This window comes from Oryza glaberrima, chromosome 3 (genome assembly GCF_000147395.1).
Source record: "Oryza glaberrima chromosome 3, OglaRS2, whole genome shotgun sequence".
Lineage (NCBI taxonomy): Eukaryota > Viridiplantae > Streptophyta > Magnoliopsida > Poales > Poaceae > Oryza > Oryza glaberrima.
The window spans coordinates 31028267-31041927 of NC_068328.1; the positions used below are offsets into that span (position 1 = coordinate 31028267).

Sequence of the window (13661 nt, forward strand, 5' to 3'; positions counted from 1 at the left end):
TTCTTGCTGAGCTATTGGTCTGCCATATTATGCTGTGGGGTGAGGATAAGATTGCTTGTCTCCACAATGAGACTAGTGCTTATGGCGCCAGAAAGGCAAAAGGATATGGCACGAGCATTCCTCCGAAGACTGCAGATTGCAGGGGTTGTGAATTGGGGCTTGGACGTTGCATCGAGTCTTTCACTTTTGTGGCCGCTTTATGTGTTTGCACTGTTTTTGCACTATAGGTGGTTCCTCCATTTCTGTGGGAAAGGCCACAGCCACACGTGTGTAGGTCACTCACATTCATTTAAGCTGCTTCTGCTGCTATTAAGGGGGTGTTTGGGAAGTAGGGACTAAAGTTTAGCCCCTCTCATGAAAATATAAGTTCCTATGGGAGGGACTAAAATTTTTATGAGCCTCCTTCCCAAACACCACCTAATATTGCTCGTTATTACACACATTTCATGAGAGATGCAGCATCAAATGCTTCGTTTTAACTCTCTGGCTGTGCATAGTTGCTTCATCCATGCAAAGGCGATTAGAATCTGGTTATTTCCGGTCAAGTGATGATTGTGTGAATCTGATCAGCTCGACACGATTCTGTTTCTCCTCCAGCCAACTGTGGCATCGTTCGCTGTCTCCTTCGGCACTTGTCGCCGTCAGGCGGTGGTTGCAGCGCTACGTCCGTCCATGTGAAGTGGGCTCCCTCCGATGGAACCGTGGGATCCTCGTGCCCCTTCTCTGCAATCCAATATTCCTAACGCCATATTTAGCGACGATTATTGCTAGATTTATGTATCAATCAGTGCTACGGTTTCTTCCAAAACAAAAATGTTTGTGATGTATCAAATTATTGCTAGATTTTTGTGATGTAGTATCAAATTTGTTTAAAAAATGATTTCAGTAATCAACTGTCAAAATCGCAGCAGCCCCAGCACAGTTTGCTACTAGTGAGCCGTGACAAGATTCTTGACAGGAAGCAGTAGTGGTACCACTTGAGAAATGCGAGGAAGAGACGCTGTAAAGCATCTCTCGGCGAACGCCCCCGGTGGTGGCGTCGCTGTTACGAGCACGCGGATTCTAGTTGGCGTCCAAATCGCCAAAGATTGGGAGCAGATTCCGTCCAACCCAGCCGAACCAGAGCCTGAGCGTGAATCATATTTTCGCAGGGGGAAAACTAGAGAAAGATCGGGCGAAAGATTGGTTCCGGGTGCCGTGTGGCCCGTGCTCCGGTCCCTGTCGCGCAGATGGCCCCCGATTCGTTCCATTTGCATGATGATGCCCTTCTTTTTTCATTGGGAAAATTAAGTTAGCCACGGCCGCAAATATTTCAGATTCTCATAGGCTTCTGTGCTCCACAGGTCATTTTATTTCCCGGCTGTGTTGACAGTGCCTCGTCTGAAAGGAAAAATTGTCAAATTTTCTCTGGTTGTACGGTAATTCGTACTGTGATCTGTTTTTAATGTTTTGAGGGTGCTAGCTTAATCATGGTCAAACGTTATGATGTCAGTGTTGTGAGCCGTGGGATTAACCTAACATCCCGTGATAGCGAGGAAGATACGCATTACGCATGTGATATTTTCCCCTTTTGCCTCCGCTCTGGTGGTTGCTCTTCCTATCTCTGATCCTTCCCAAAATTGAAGGGGGAAAAAAAGAAAAGAAGAAACAATCATCACGACATACACACAAGCTATTGGGATACCACTTCACAGAAAATGTCCAGTAGTGGGACTGTGCGAGCTCCAAAGGAGCTCCAAATTGATTCACGCGGTGTAGTATTTACTATCCATTTTTTACTTTTCCTTGTTTTTATTATGTTTTCATTTCTATATGTGAAGATTTATCGCATGCGATATTTTTTTCCTTATTTATCTATACTGCCTAGTATAGGCAGTATGAGGTAGTTTGTGCGTATATGTGTGGAGTGGTGTTGTACTATATGGCCTCTTAAAATTTCAATAATCATACCAGTTACTTTCTCTTTAATTGGTGAATTTGCACCAAGCCACCAACTAGGCAACTACTGCAAAAGAGGGAAGATATCAAGAAAAAAAAATCTGGGACCAGACTGACAGGAAGGAGGCGAGGTCAAAGCAAACATCTTTAGCAGCAGATAGGTAGAGATAAGGATAATGCTAACGCAGCTCGACGTGTTGGTGTGCGCCGTGGAGAATTGATATCGTTTGCCGGCTTGCTCATCTCCTGCAAAAGTCAAAGCCTTTTATAAAAAAAGAAAAAGGAGAAGAAAAAAAAGCTTTAAAACTTGCAATTGGCTAAGCAAGACTTTTATCCCACTTTTGGTGGCCCTCATTTGCATGAAACGAGTTCTAGTGCAGTACATGTGTACTTGCTTGGTGCCTGTTCTGATGTTCTCCACGTGATTGAAGAAAAAAAAGAATTTCGAAGGTCAAACATTTCTTAATTGTTTGAGTAATTAGTGTGGTTGATCTGATGGAGAGAATTGGAACAAACAAAATCCAATGCCTTTTGCATTTGGAAAACTAGCTGAAAAATTCACACTGATGTAGTAGAGAAAAAAGAAATGCATTCCGTTATGTGAACACAATGTACTCTTATTCTCATCCATGACATTATTTCTATGTATTCAACTACTATTCTTTCACTCTGACTAGCTTTTTTTGGGGGTATAACTTCGTCAATGGACTTGACTTTTACTACTATATGTTATCATGTTTATATTATCTCTTGCTAGAGAATATTTGTGGATCTAATCTCAAGATTCTGGATGGTTGAGATAATATAATGTCATTGAGAGGAGAAGATCATGCTGAAACTAGCTACTAGTCCATTGACAATCCTGGTCAGACGTTAATTTTCTGAGCAAATCACTCAAGCTCAAGCAAATAAATACTAATAAAAAATGCTTATAGAATTGCATTGCTCTCTTGGATACCGGGATATTTGTGTGGACGTTAGGACCAGGCTGTCATCGAACACGCAGAGATGAAGACTAGAAAAATGCCATGTTGTTCTAGAAGATTCCTTCGCCTTGTCCAGGCAAGGATGAGCCATTCCCACGTAAGCCCTGAGATAGTAGTATTAGGTACGATTACGAATGCAACTTCTCCTTCCCAACCTTGTTAGGGTTTGTCACTGCCTTCTTCTCTTTTGCTACTCATCTAGGAATGGTATAGTAAAACACAAAGAATTGCATGCACCTGTTAAAGATTTGGTCGTTTGTTGTGGCTAAGATTCGTCTGGTATTGTACTGCCAAGTACTAACACTTGGAGTTGATAATATCCCAAGAAGAAAAAGGCTATAGATACAAAACCTTTTCTTACTAAATTTTTAGTACCACTGATGTTATGCAAGTAAATCTATATTTTCTATAACTCACACATTAAAATCAAATTGTTCAGAGCTGTGCTTGTAAAATTTTGTTCTTTTACGTATAATAGAGAATTAGATATCTCTCAATATATTACCATAAAAACTATAACAAATGCTACACTAATACAGGATAACCCAACCTCTCAATAATTCGGAAGCACCACAAAATTCTAGCAATCCGTTTCAAAATTTGATTTTAAAAAGGTCTTCGGAGATGCTAATAGAATAGGGAATGTGTGTGTTTTCATATAGTTGAAGTATGCGCACGTACATAAACATATGTGTATGTAATGTACTGTGTTTTGTAAAAAAATAAAAAGTTCAAAATGGAAAATATCAGTATGTGACCCCTGTTGCTGACTTGAGGCCACTCTGTGGGGCTGAGACGCCTCTGAACAAATAGCAAGCGGATGGGACCAAGCTACCCCGGCCAGGTAGCCATCGCCCAAAAGGCATCAAATTCCATTGATGCAATTGGAGGGGAGGAGTAAAGAGCACTTAGCCAAGCAGGGAATCCAATTCAGCACTACCAAATAATGCTCTCTTTTGGACGGAGAAGTCCATGCATGATTCATCTTGTGCCTTTGCTTCTGGGGCCTCTCCTTGTCCTATCACCTGGCTTCCTTCTTTTTGGTGTGGTGCATGCCTGAAAGTTGAAAGACGAGATTCCTCAGCTCGCACATCCAAAGTGCTCTCCTTTTGTTCGCTTCAGAATCCAACGTTGTCAAGATGGGGGAATTACATGTGCTAGCTTGGATTCCCTCTACTGCGTACTATTGTTCTCGTCAAGCATCAATCCTGGGGTTAAGAGTGTATCTCTAGAAAATGAGGGACCAAAACTCCAAACGGAAATTTCGGGATTTAAAAAGTTTTTTTTTTCTGAACTTGAGGATATGTTTGCCAACTTTGTGTGAATTCATTTTTTGCCAGATTTGTTTGAATTTATCACTCGTTTTTACCAAATTTATTTGAATTCAGACTTGATCGGCTTGAACTCGCAGTTATAATTAGTCAAGCTGAGCTAGGCTTTTAGCCCGTAAGCTTAACAATCGAACTTGCTAGCTGCTCGCTTTTCTCAATAGAAAAAAAATCACATCTTTATATACTTGGTGCTCCTCTTAACTACTTCCTCCGTTTAACAATGTAAATCATTATAGCATTTTCCACATTTATATTAATGTTAATGAATCTAGATATATATATTTGTAGTTATTTATATTGTTAAACGGACGTAGTAGTAGTTATTTACATCCAAATTATTTGTGTTTAGTGGGTTCTATCTATTATTATGTTAATATACAATAAGATGGTGAATTTAAAATTATAAAGGTGATATAAGTGGGATATAACTCGTTAACAAGCTGGCTCGCAAGCCGAACATAACTAGACTTATAACTTATCAAGTTTAACTAGCCCAACCGAACTGGCTCGTCAACCAACTCTAACGGTGAGAAGGAATGACTCAATGTGAATCTTATTAATGAATAAAAATTGAAAATATATTGTTCATTTTATTTTTTTTTAGGAATATTCGGAATGTAATTTTTTTTCATAAATATACCATCGGTCTCGCACAAACGTCGCGGGCGGTATCGCACGGGCGCGAGACCGTGCGGTCTCACAGAAAGGAAAAGAAAGACCAAACGGTCTCACTCAAGCAATCAGCGATACTGGTGCCATGACGATTTAAGTAGTGATTAATTATCCTAATCAATCAATTAATCGATAATTGAGATAATTAATTACTAATTATTATTATTAGTTAATTGTTTATTAAGTAATTAATCACTAATCAAATGGAGCCGTTGGACAGTGTTGCTATTTGATTTGGCGAGACCATTTGGTTTCGCTCTTCCATTCCACGAGACTTGTCGTGCGAGACCGTGTGGTCTCACACTTTCACTGCGCGATACCACCTGCGACGTGCAACGGTTGTGCGTAAAAAAATTACATCCCGAATATTTCTAAGAAAAAATTAAATGAATAGTATATTTTTAAATTTAATTATCTTATTAATCACAGAGTATTACATATATAAGTCCGTCCATAACCACTCTACCGATTTATAGTAATAGAATCGGGAGGATAAGGAAAGTGACTCAGAGGGAGATATACATAATAGATGTATATAGTCTAACACTAACAAGCCGAGATGGATCGTTATCCATCCTTAGACAACCGATAAAAATTTGGATCCGAAATTGTGAACCATAGTTGATCCTTGACCAACCTCCTGTGAATTTACTAGCTCCAAAACTTGCTAACAGGAGCTAGACACCCTGCAGCTGTCATGCATATTTACCCTGTGGGAAATGCCGATTTAATTTTTCTGCAAACTGTAGTACTGATAATATCTTCGTATTATTTCATCGAGTTTGCACTAACAAATAGCAACCATGTAGGTTTTCGACTGGACAAAGTCTGTGGCGTGACATATCTTCCATCCGATTGGAGAATCCACATTCTAGGGTTTGGATAAGGGGGGCAGGTACGGAGGATTCTCGTGTCTGTCTCCATCTTCTTCTTAGGCCTCATAGAGTGACATCGACCTTTATCCTCATCCAGCCAATGACGATGGTCTTCTTTCTTCTTGCTGATCACTACTAGAGATTAGCACAGTGCTTTTTTTTTTCTTTCTTTCTCTTTGAGATGAGAAGAGAAGAGTGGAGATGGGATTTGATCCATTGATTGCATGCCCGGTCATGTAGTAGAGATGCGCCAATCGATCGTGCCGAACCGAACTTATCCTCCACATAAAGTGTACTGCGTAGGATGATTCTCTATCTCAAACAGTGAAACTGATTAGTGCAAAATGAAAATTGAATCAGCATGTGTTTACTTGGTTAAAAAGGTCAGCTTGAGCCAGCCGTAACAAGGGAAATTATGGTGAAGATACCATGGGGGAGAGGTGGAAAGTTAACCAAAAGAAGAGACTTGGTTTGCACGCTTTTCCAGCTATCTGCGAGGTGATTAATTTGTTAATTTCCCTTTCCTTTTGGGGAGAGGGATAAGACGCAGATGAACGCAACAAGGATACTCTCCTAAATGGGAAACCATCAAGGATAATTACACACAGCACACACACATCAAATCTTGTAATAGTAGTAGTAGAAACCTGGTATCAGAGGCAGTAACAAATTAGTTCAACGTGCATCACACGCATGGGCACCTGGTAACTAGTCAGAGTTAATACAGTTGTAAAGATTCGCGAGAATCGAAGGCAGCAAAGAACAGCGGGCGCGGAGGAGGGAGGATACGCGGACGGTAACGTCAACGGGATGCGGCGAACCGATTCCGTGTCGGGCGTGTAGAGATTGCAAAGGATGTGCGCGGTGAGTGTTGGCCGCGTCACCCCGCATCGGCAGCGTACGCGTGTCCGGTCCCCGCGTGGGCCACCGGATCAGCGGACGGCCTCCGTCTCTCCTCTCGCCCACTCTCCCAAAAAGGAGTATCTTATCTCCAATCTAGCCAGCCAAGTAGCCAACCCAACCAGCCAGCCAGCCACTTTAGACTCCTCTCCAGCTCTCCTATGTCTCTCCACCCAACCAATCGCGGAAACCAGTAGTAAATCACGCGCAGCCGTTCGGTTAATTTCTCGCCCGAAATCGATAGGTCGATGCGAAGGTGCAGCTAGTCGTAGAGCACCGCGCACGTATCGGCGGGGCACGTATACGGGCGTACGTGCCTCGTCTGCTGCCGGCTTGCCGTTGGGAACTTGGGATCGTGTTATCTACTGCTGCTGCGTGCGTGGCGGCTGTTGCTAGGAGATAGTGGTATGGCAACGGCGAAACAACAATTTTGTCCGCACACTGAACGGAACGAGGGGGGTTGGGGGCAGTAGGGGACCGTGAGAGGTTGAATAATAACAACATAGTAGGGCTCGATCGGGGGAATGCAGCCGAACTTGGATAGCCGGTAACCAGATTGACGAGACACAAAGCACTATGATTGTTACAAAGAAGATATTGAGCACTAACGTCTCGATCGATCGCTTCCGTCTTCCCAGCTGTTTTTCTACTTGTTCTTTTTTATGAAGAAGTTATATATAGTACAGTAATTATTAAGGACCAAACTTATAGGCCTTCTTTTGGATTGTACTATAAGAGAAGCCTTGTATGCTCACCATACTGATTCAGTGATTCTTACTCACATCATATGACCTTCGTTTCAAAATATAGCTATCTAGTATATGATAAAACATCATATAGTACTATAAATCTAGATATACTATAAGTATGCGTATGTTGCTAGTGACTGTGTTTATACCTTGTTTCTAAAAAGAATATCATATATTGATTGTACTCCTATGATCCTAAAACACCATTTGGTGCGATACTACATCTGCTCAAAAAAAGTCCAATTTTAAAGATTAATCTGAACAAGCACATGTTCATGTGCATATCTAGGAGACTAGGATTGAATTTTTCTTTTGATAGAGAGTATTCTTTTAGTTCACTGTCTAGGTTCATATTAAAAAGACGCTCTTCTTAGGTGGATGGGGGTAGAGATAAGTACGAATGAACAGCAATACGCACTCTCCATCCCTCAGACAATTATGATATCCTAACAATTAATGCGTCAAGCGTCATAATATGAAGGTCAATCAAGGAAATATCTCTTGGATGGAGCATAATAAGGAAATATTCATAATGGGTGTTGCAGTATCAACCAAATCACATCTTCCTCTAAAATTTGTTTTTTTAACATGGTTTAACATATACTAATACACACCCCTTAATTCTTTAATCACATTTGTAAGAATGAATCGATATATTTTGATACTAAAGTCATGATAGGCATGCATTAAGAAACTGGGCTGGCATATTTTGAGATTGACGAAGTCACCGTAGATATCAATAGACTGAAATTGCATATTTTGATATTGATAAGGTCACCACAAGTATCTCGTTGTCAACGAATATGTCACCTAATACTGAAAAAATAATTAACCGTAAAAACGAGCAGCAGTATCAAATCTATGACTTGAACTTGAGTGAACAAGTTTTATCACAGAAAACCTAACTAGATAAGCTACGGTCCGTTCGCTTACAAAGTTGCGATTATGATGGCACCATTTATTATTTCCTCCGTTTAATAATGTAAGACTATGCAGCATTGCTTATATTCATATAAATGTTAATGAATTTAGACACATATTAGAAAGTTTTACATTATAAAACGGAAGGAGCAGTACTTATCTATTACTCTCATCTTTATTTTATTTCATAAATACATTTACCAAGGTACTAAAATCCTAATGTCCACGTTCACGCAAGTACGAGCGTGTCATGGTTGAAATTTTGTGAGATTCATAGAAGCTTGTGGTAAGGATATGCACGCGTACGTGGTGATTTGTCATGTAAAGCCTCCTGTGAATGAGCGATAAGCAAAACATATTTTGTACAGCCGATTCGGATCCTTCGGGAATACACGGAATCATTTTCCACCGTGCCGGACAAGCTGAACACTGACAGGTCTTTGGACCATTGCATGCAGACACGCACCCCCCACAAAAACCCAAAATCTACTGCACCATCCGGCTTTGGAGCGTTGCATGCAGCCGTCAAAAATCCCCTCCTCTCAAAAACCAATCGCCCCAACCGATGGGCAGGCTGCGCCTACGCTTCGCCGCGAGACCAGGGAATCGAAGCCGCAGGGGGAAGAATCCACGGAGGATTATTCCAGCACACACGTAACGCAAGCTTGCCATTATCTAAAAACGCAAGCCACCAAATACTCGTACTACTACAAAACGAAGCTACGACACGCAAAGGACCGCATGGTAAATAAAACTATTCAACCTCCAGGGTCCTTATCGCAAAAATAATATACTCCATCCGTCCTATAAAAAAATCATACCTAGCATCCTAAGGTGGATTTAATAGAGAGTGAGAATGACTAAAATACCATTAATCATTAAAAACAGTACTAAGAATGGTATGTAGGTAAAGGATATTGAAGGGATAAAACTTCTTGTTTTACGTGTTGAGAGTAGGTAGGATGGTAAAAGATGTTTTTTTTTTTGACAAAATTCAAACTCTGGCTGTGTTTAGTTCACACCAAAATTGGTAGTTTGGTTGAAATTAGAACGATGTGATGAAAAGTTTGGAAGTTTATATGTGTAGGAAAGTTTTGATGTCATGAAAAAGTTGGAAGTTTGAAGAATTATTTTGGAACTAAACCCGACCTATCTAAGTTGAGTTTTATTTATGGAGGGAATATGCGTGATATGGGCTGGAATGTGAAATTGGGAAAGGTTAGGGGGTGTTCTGCATGGGCGTGAGAAGCGGTAGATCGACATCGCTAGCCCGCTCCCAAGGTCCGCGAGTTTCTCGCGGGTGGACGGACGAGACGGACGCGACGTGAGGAATCGGCAACGCATCGCGCCCACCCACCCCACGCGCCGCGCGGTCTCGCTTCGCCTCCGCGCGCGCGAGAGAGAGAGAGAGACGAACAAATCCTGCGGTCCAGCTCGCAGATTCCCACCTCCCCGTCTATATATCGCCGCGCAGCTTCCAGATCCCCCTCACCCACCACCACCACCGCCTTTCTCCTCCTCCTCCGCTCCAATCCGCGACCCTTCCTCCAGTTCTTGTTCTTGTTCTTGTTCTTGTTGCAAAGATTCGAGAGAGAGGGAGAGAGAGTTTTGTTTGTTGTTGTTGTACATGGGGCTGGACGTGGGGGAGATCGGGATGGGGCTGGATTTGAGCCTGGACCTGAAGATGTTCGCGGCGAGGAGCGCCGTGAGGATGGCGGCGGCGGCGGCCAAGGAGGCGACGGGGGTGGAGGCGTGCATCAGGAGCCTCGAGGAGGAGCGCCGCAAGATCGAGATGTTCAGGCGCGAGCTCCCGCTCTGCGCCCGCCTCCTCGCCGACGGTGAGAACAGCGAGCTTCTGCTTAAAATTGCTCCCCGTTTTCCTCTCGGATTCCGTCGCTGCTTTTTTTTTCTGACGCTTGGTGGTGCTGTCGGTTTGCAGTGATCGAGCTGATGAAGGAGGAGGCCGGGAAGAGGAGGAAGGACGGCGACGACGCGGAGGCGAAGGCGGAGGACGGCGACAAGACGAAATGGATGAGCACCGCGCAGCTCTGGGTGGACAGCCGCGGCAGCGACGCCGATTCCGAGGTGGATGAATCATTCATTTCCATATTTAATATATTCTGTTTTTGATTCCTATCCCTGTTTGATTTACACTGTTTTTTTTATGGAAGTTTTGATTTTTATTGAAACGGGTCGCTGTTTTCGATTTCAGAATGACCGACGGAGCGGGAGCACCTCGCCGGCGTCGAGGTTGCTCGGCGGCGCGGAGGAGTCATCGTCGAGGGCCGTCGCGCCGCCGCCGTACTTTAGGAGGGAGGAAAGGGTGGTTCTACGACCCGCTATGCCGTTGCTGCCTCCGGCTTCCCACAGGTCGCCTCCTCCGGCGGCGGCGGCGGCTGCCACCGCCGCCGGCGATGACCACCGGCACGTTGTCGCGTCAAGCTTTGCCACCGCCGTGCCGTCACCCGTCCCGGCGGCGCTTAGCTTGCAGGCTCAGGCGCAGCAGCAGCAGCAGCAGGCGAGGAAGTCGAGGCGGTGCTGGTCGCCGGAGCTTCACCGGCAGTTCGTCGCCGCCTTGCAGCAGCTCGGTGGCCCCCAAGGTAATATTACATGGTCGACCATCATTTTCACCTTCCATAATTTGCAAAGATCACCGGAAATCCTCATATCTTGTTGTTCCACCATGATTGCAGTTGCTACTCCAAAGCAAATCAGGGAGGTGATGAAGGTTGATGGGCTCACCAACGACGAAGTGAAAAGCCATCTCCAGGTGAGCAAACACCCCTCATTTTATTTCAGCAACCATTTCTTGAAACAAATTAGTTCTCGCTTCCTGATTCATTCATTTCATTATTCCATATCTTGCTTGTTGATACTGATTTTGATCATGTCATGCAAATATTTTCAGAAGTATCGGCTGCACAACCGGAAATCACCAGGCACAGCTTCAGCGAGCCATTCGATTGTACTTGTTGGTGATCTCTGGGCTTCTCAGGAAGTAAGCTGCTCTCAATCCGGATCACCTCAAGGTCCCCTTCAGCTCTCCGGCTCAGGGGTGGCCGTCTCGGCGGCCACCGCCGGCGACAGCTGCTGCGAGGATGATGACAAGTCGGAAGGCTATGTCCGAAAATGATCGAAAGATCGTGCTCGTGGAATCTTGCTAGACAGAGAGGTAGATTGATGGATTTTCGGCTTGCGCATCGATGCAAAATTGCCAATAATGGATTCAGAAACTCTGAGGAGGATGGTAGTGTTGGCCATGTATACAGGGAAGATTGAGCTGTTGAGAGCTCAAGTGAGCTGGGTTGTTGTGGATGTGTAGATGAAGAGCTGCTACCACCCATGAGGCTTGCAAAGTGTCGGGCAGACCCCAAATTTTCGCCCTGAGATTTACATACATATTATACATAAATATATACAAGATTCGCATATTGTCGTTTTTTTCTTGTGATGAACTGATGATCAGTGATCACAGTGTGATGAACTTGCTATGCTTGGGTGAATAAAAATGTTGCTTTTTTCCTCTCGGCGTTCAGGTGAAGCTCAAGCTGTTGCAGTTAGGTCATTGCAATGCATGTGGTTGCCATTAAGCAGATATTTCACAACGGATTGCCAAACTGTAATCTGGCTATCTGAAAAGTTGTAACTTGTTAGCTTTCTGATGTTTAGTCCTCTGTTGCTGAAAATTCACCAGTAACACCAAATACAACTGTGAACAATCCAAAGTTCCTTGAACAGGGTGAATCAAGAACCAAGAACATCACTGCTGGTCTATGTGATCAGCGGTTCTGACAGAAAGCTACGTTTTTAATACCTCCATTTTCTCCTTTGAATTGCAATCTCAATATTTTTTTTATACAAAATCTTATGCAGAATTGCGTACACCACCCTGACAAGCTTGATCAAACCTGCAAGGAAAATAAAACCCCCACTGCAAATTCTAGACCATCCATGAGCTGGATACCCTGCATAGATTCCACGATAAGTTGCACGTCGTTCTCATATGCATGCCCTAGCTAGCATTGCTATCCTTGCGAGTCAACAACTATTAATTACTCTTACACCTCTGACCATCCGTGCTTATCCGTTGATTAGTTTAATACTAATCCGAAGGGCTAATTGGCAAGTTGCCCCCCTTTGGCTTTGAGCATGTGTGGAGTATATGAGTTGGCCTGCTGCTTGGCGTGAGATTATCTCCACGTAATTATATGCAGCAGAATTAGTTTTTCTCTGCTGCTTTTATTTTTGTCCGTCCAACTTGGCACATGTACTGAATTTGCCTCCTGTTTATCTGATTTTTTTTTTCCTGATCCTGCCTGGCTCACTGTGCTCACAGCCTGCGAATATTCTTGCTGTTGCTTGCAGCATCTTCTGCGTCCTTTTCGCTGTAAGATGAGTGCGCGGTGAGCTGCTTTCAGGCTCGCGATAAGCTTATTTAAACGCCGGTTTTGATTGCCATTTGCCCTAATTAAACGGCTTCTCGATCCTGGGATGGACGCGTGTGCCCTTTCCATGTTCGGTGAACCGATGGCTGAATATTCTGGGTTCTTTTTCTTTCTTTGCTGTTCTGCAAAGACAGCTAATGATCGATCGATCGGGAGCAAGAATGACTTATTTTCTCGTTGTTTTTTTGGTGTTCTGGTGTCGCTGACTCTGATTCTGCTCTGAAGAATCATGGAGGATGTAGCTGTGTTTGAGCTCACATCCCTGCGTGATTTTCTCTCTGCACAATATAAGCTGTTGCTGAAATGTACGGAGTAAACGCATAAAGAATCCGACTACGGTTTGGTGTCTCTGCTTAACATGTTCCATTTTGCCACGTTTCACTGAAATGAATCCTTTCTTTTTCTGTGAGATACTGAAATGTCTCTTTGCTTCTTTTTTTGTTTTTATGAGATGGAGAAATGGCTCATTTCTAAAGGTCTTGATTGGGGATTGGATGAGTTGGCGAGTTTGGGAAATGAAGTTAGTGATAGTTTCCTATTTGGATTTTTCTATGGTCTGTTGGTGAGTAGCAATGTAGCATTATGGTGGCAAAACCAATTATGTAGGATGGGCTGATCCATAATGATGTCTGGGCTGGACGTACAATTGGGCTGAGAGGATTCAGCCCACATCCACGGGATACATCTTTGCCTCCCCCCTGACCCCTTTCTTGAAAGAATCATTGGAGAGGATCAGAATGAATCAGCACACTCCTCCGTCCCACAATCATGCCAAGCAAGATCAAAATCTTACCTTTATCTGCTCGAGCAAATCAAATCGATAAAATAGTGTACAACTACGACG

At 43.4% G+C, this 13661-nt stretch overlaps 1 protein-coding gene across 1 annotated transcript; it reads left to right on the forward strand.

Moving 5' to 3' along the window:
- The first annotated feature begins 9729 nt into the window (after positions 1 to 9729).
- LOC127768584 (transcription factor HHO5-like) lies at positions 9730 to 11895 on the forward strand. The gene is made up of 5 exons (XM_052294193.1): positions 9730 to 10210; positions 10312 to 10457; positions 10585 to 10972; positions 11066 to 11142; positions 11281 to 11895. Exons 1-5 carry the CDS (start codon positions 10000 to 10002, stop codon positions 11503 to 11505), a joined length of 1047 nt encoding a protein of 348 aa, XP_052150153.1. The 5' UTR covers positions 9730 to 9999; the 3' UTR covers positions 11506 to 11895.
- The last annotated feature ends 1766 nt before the right edge of the window (positions 11896 to 13661 follow it).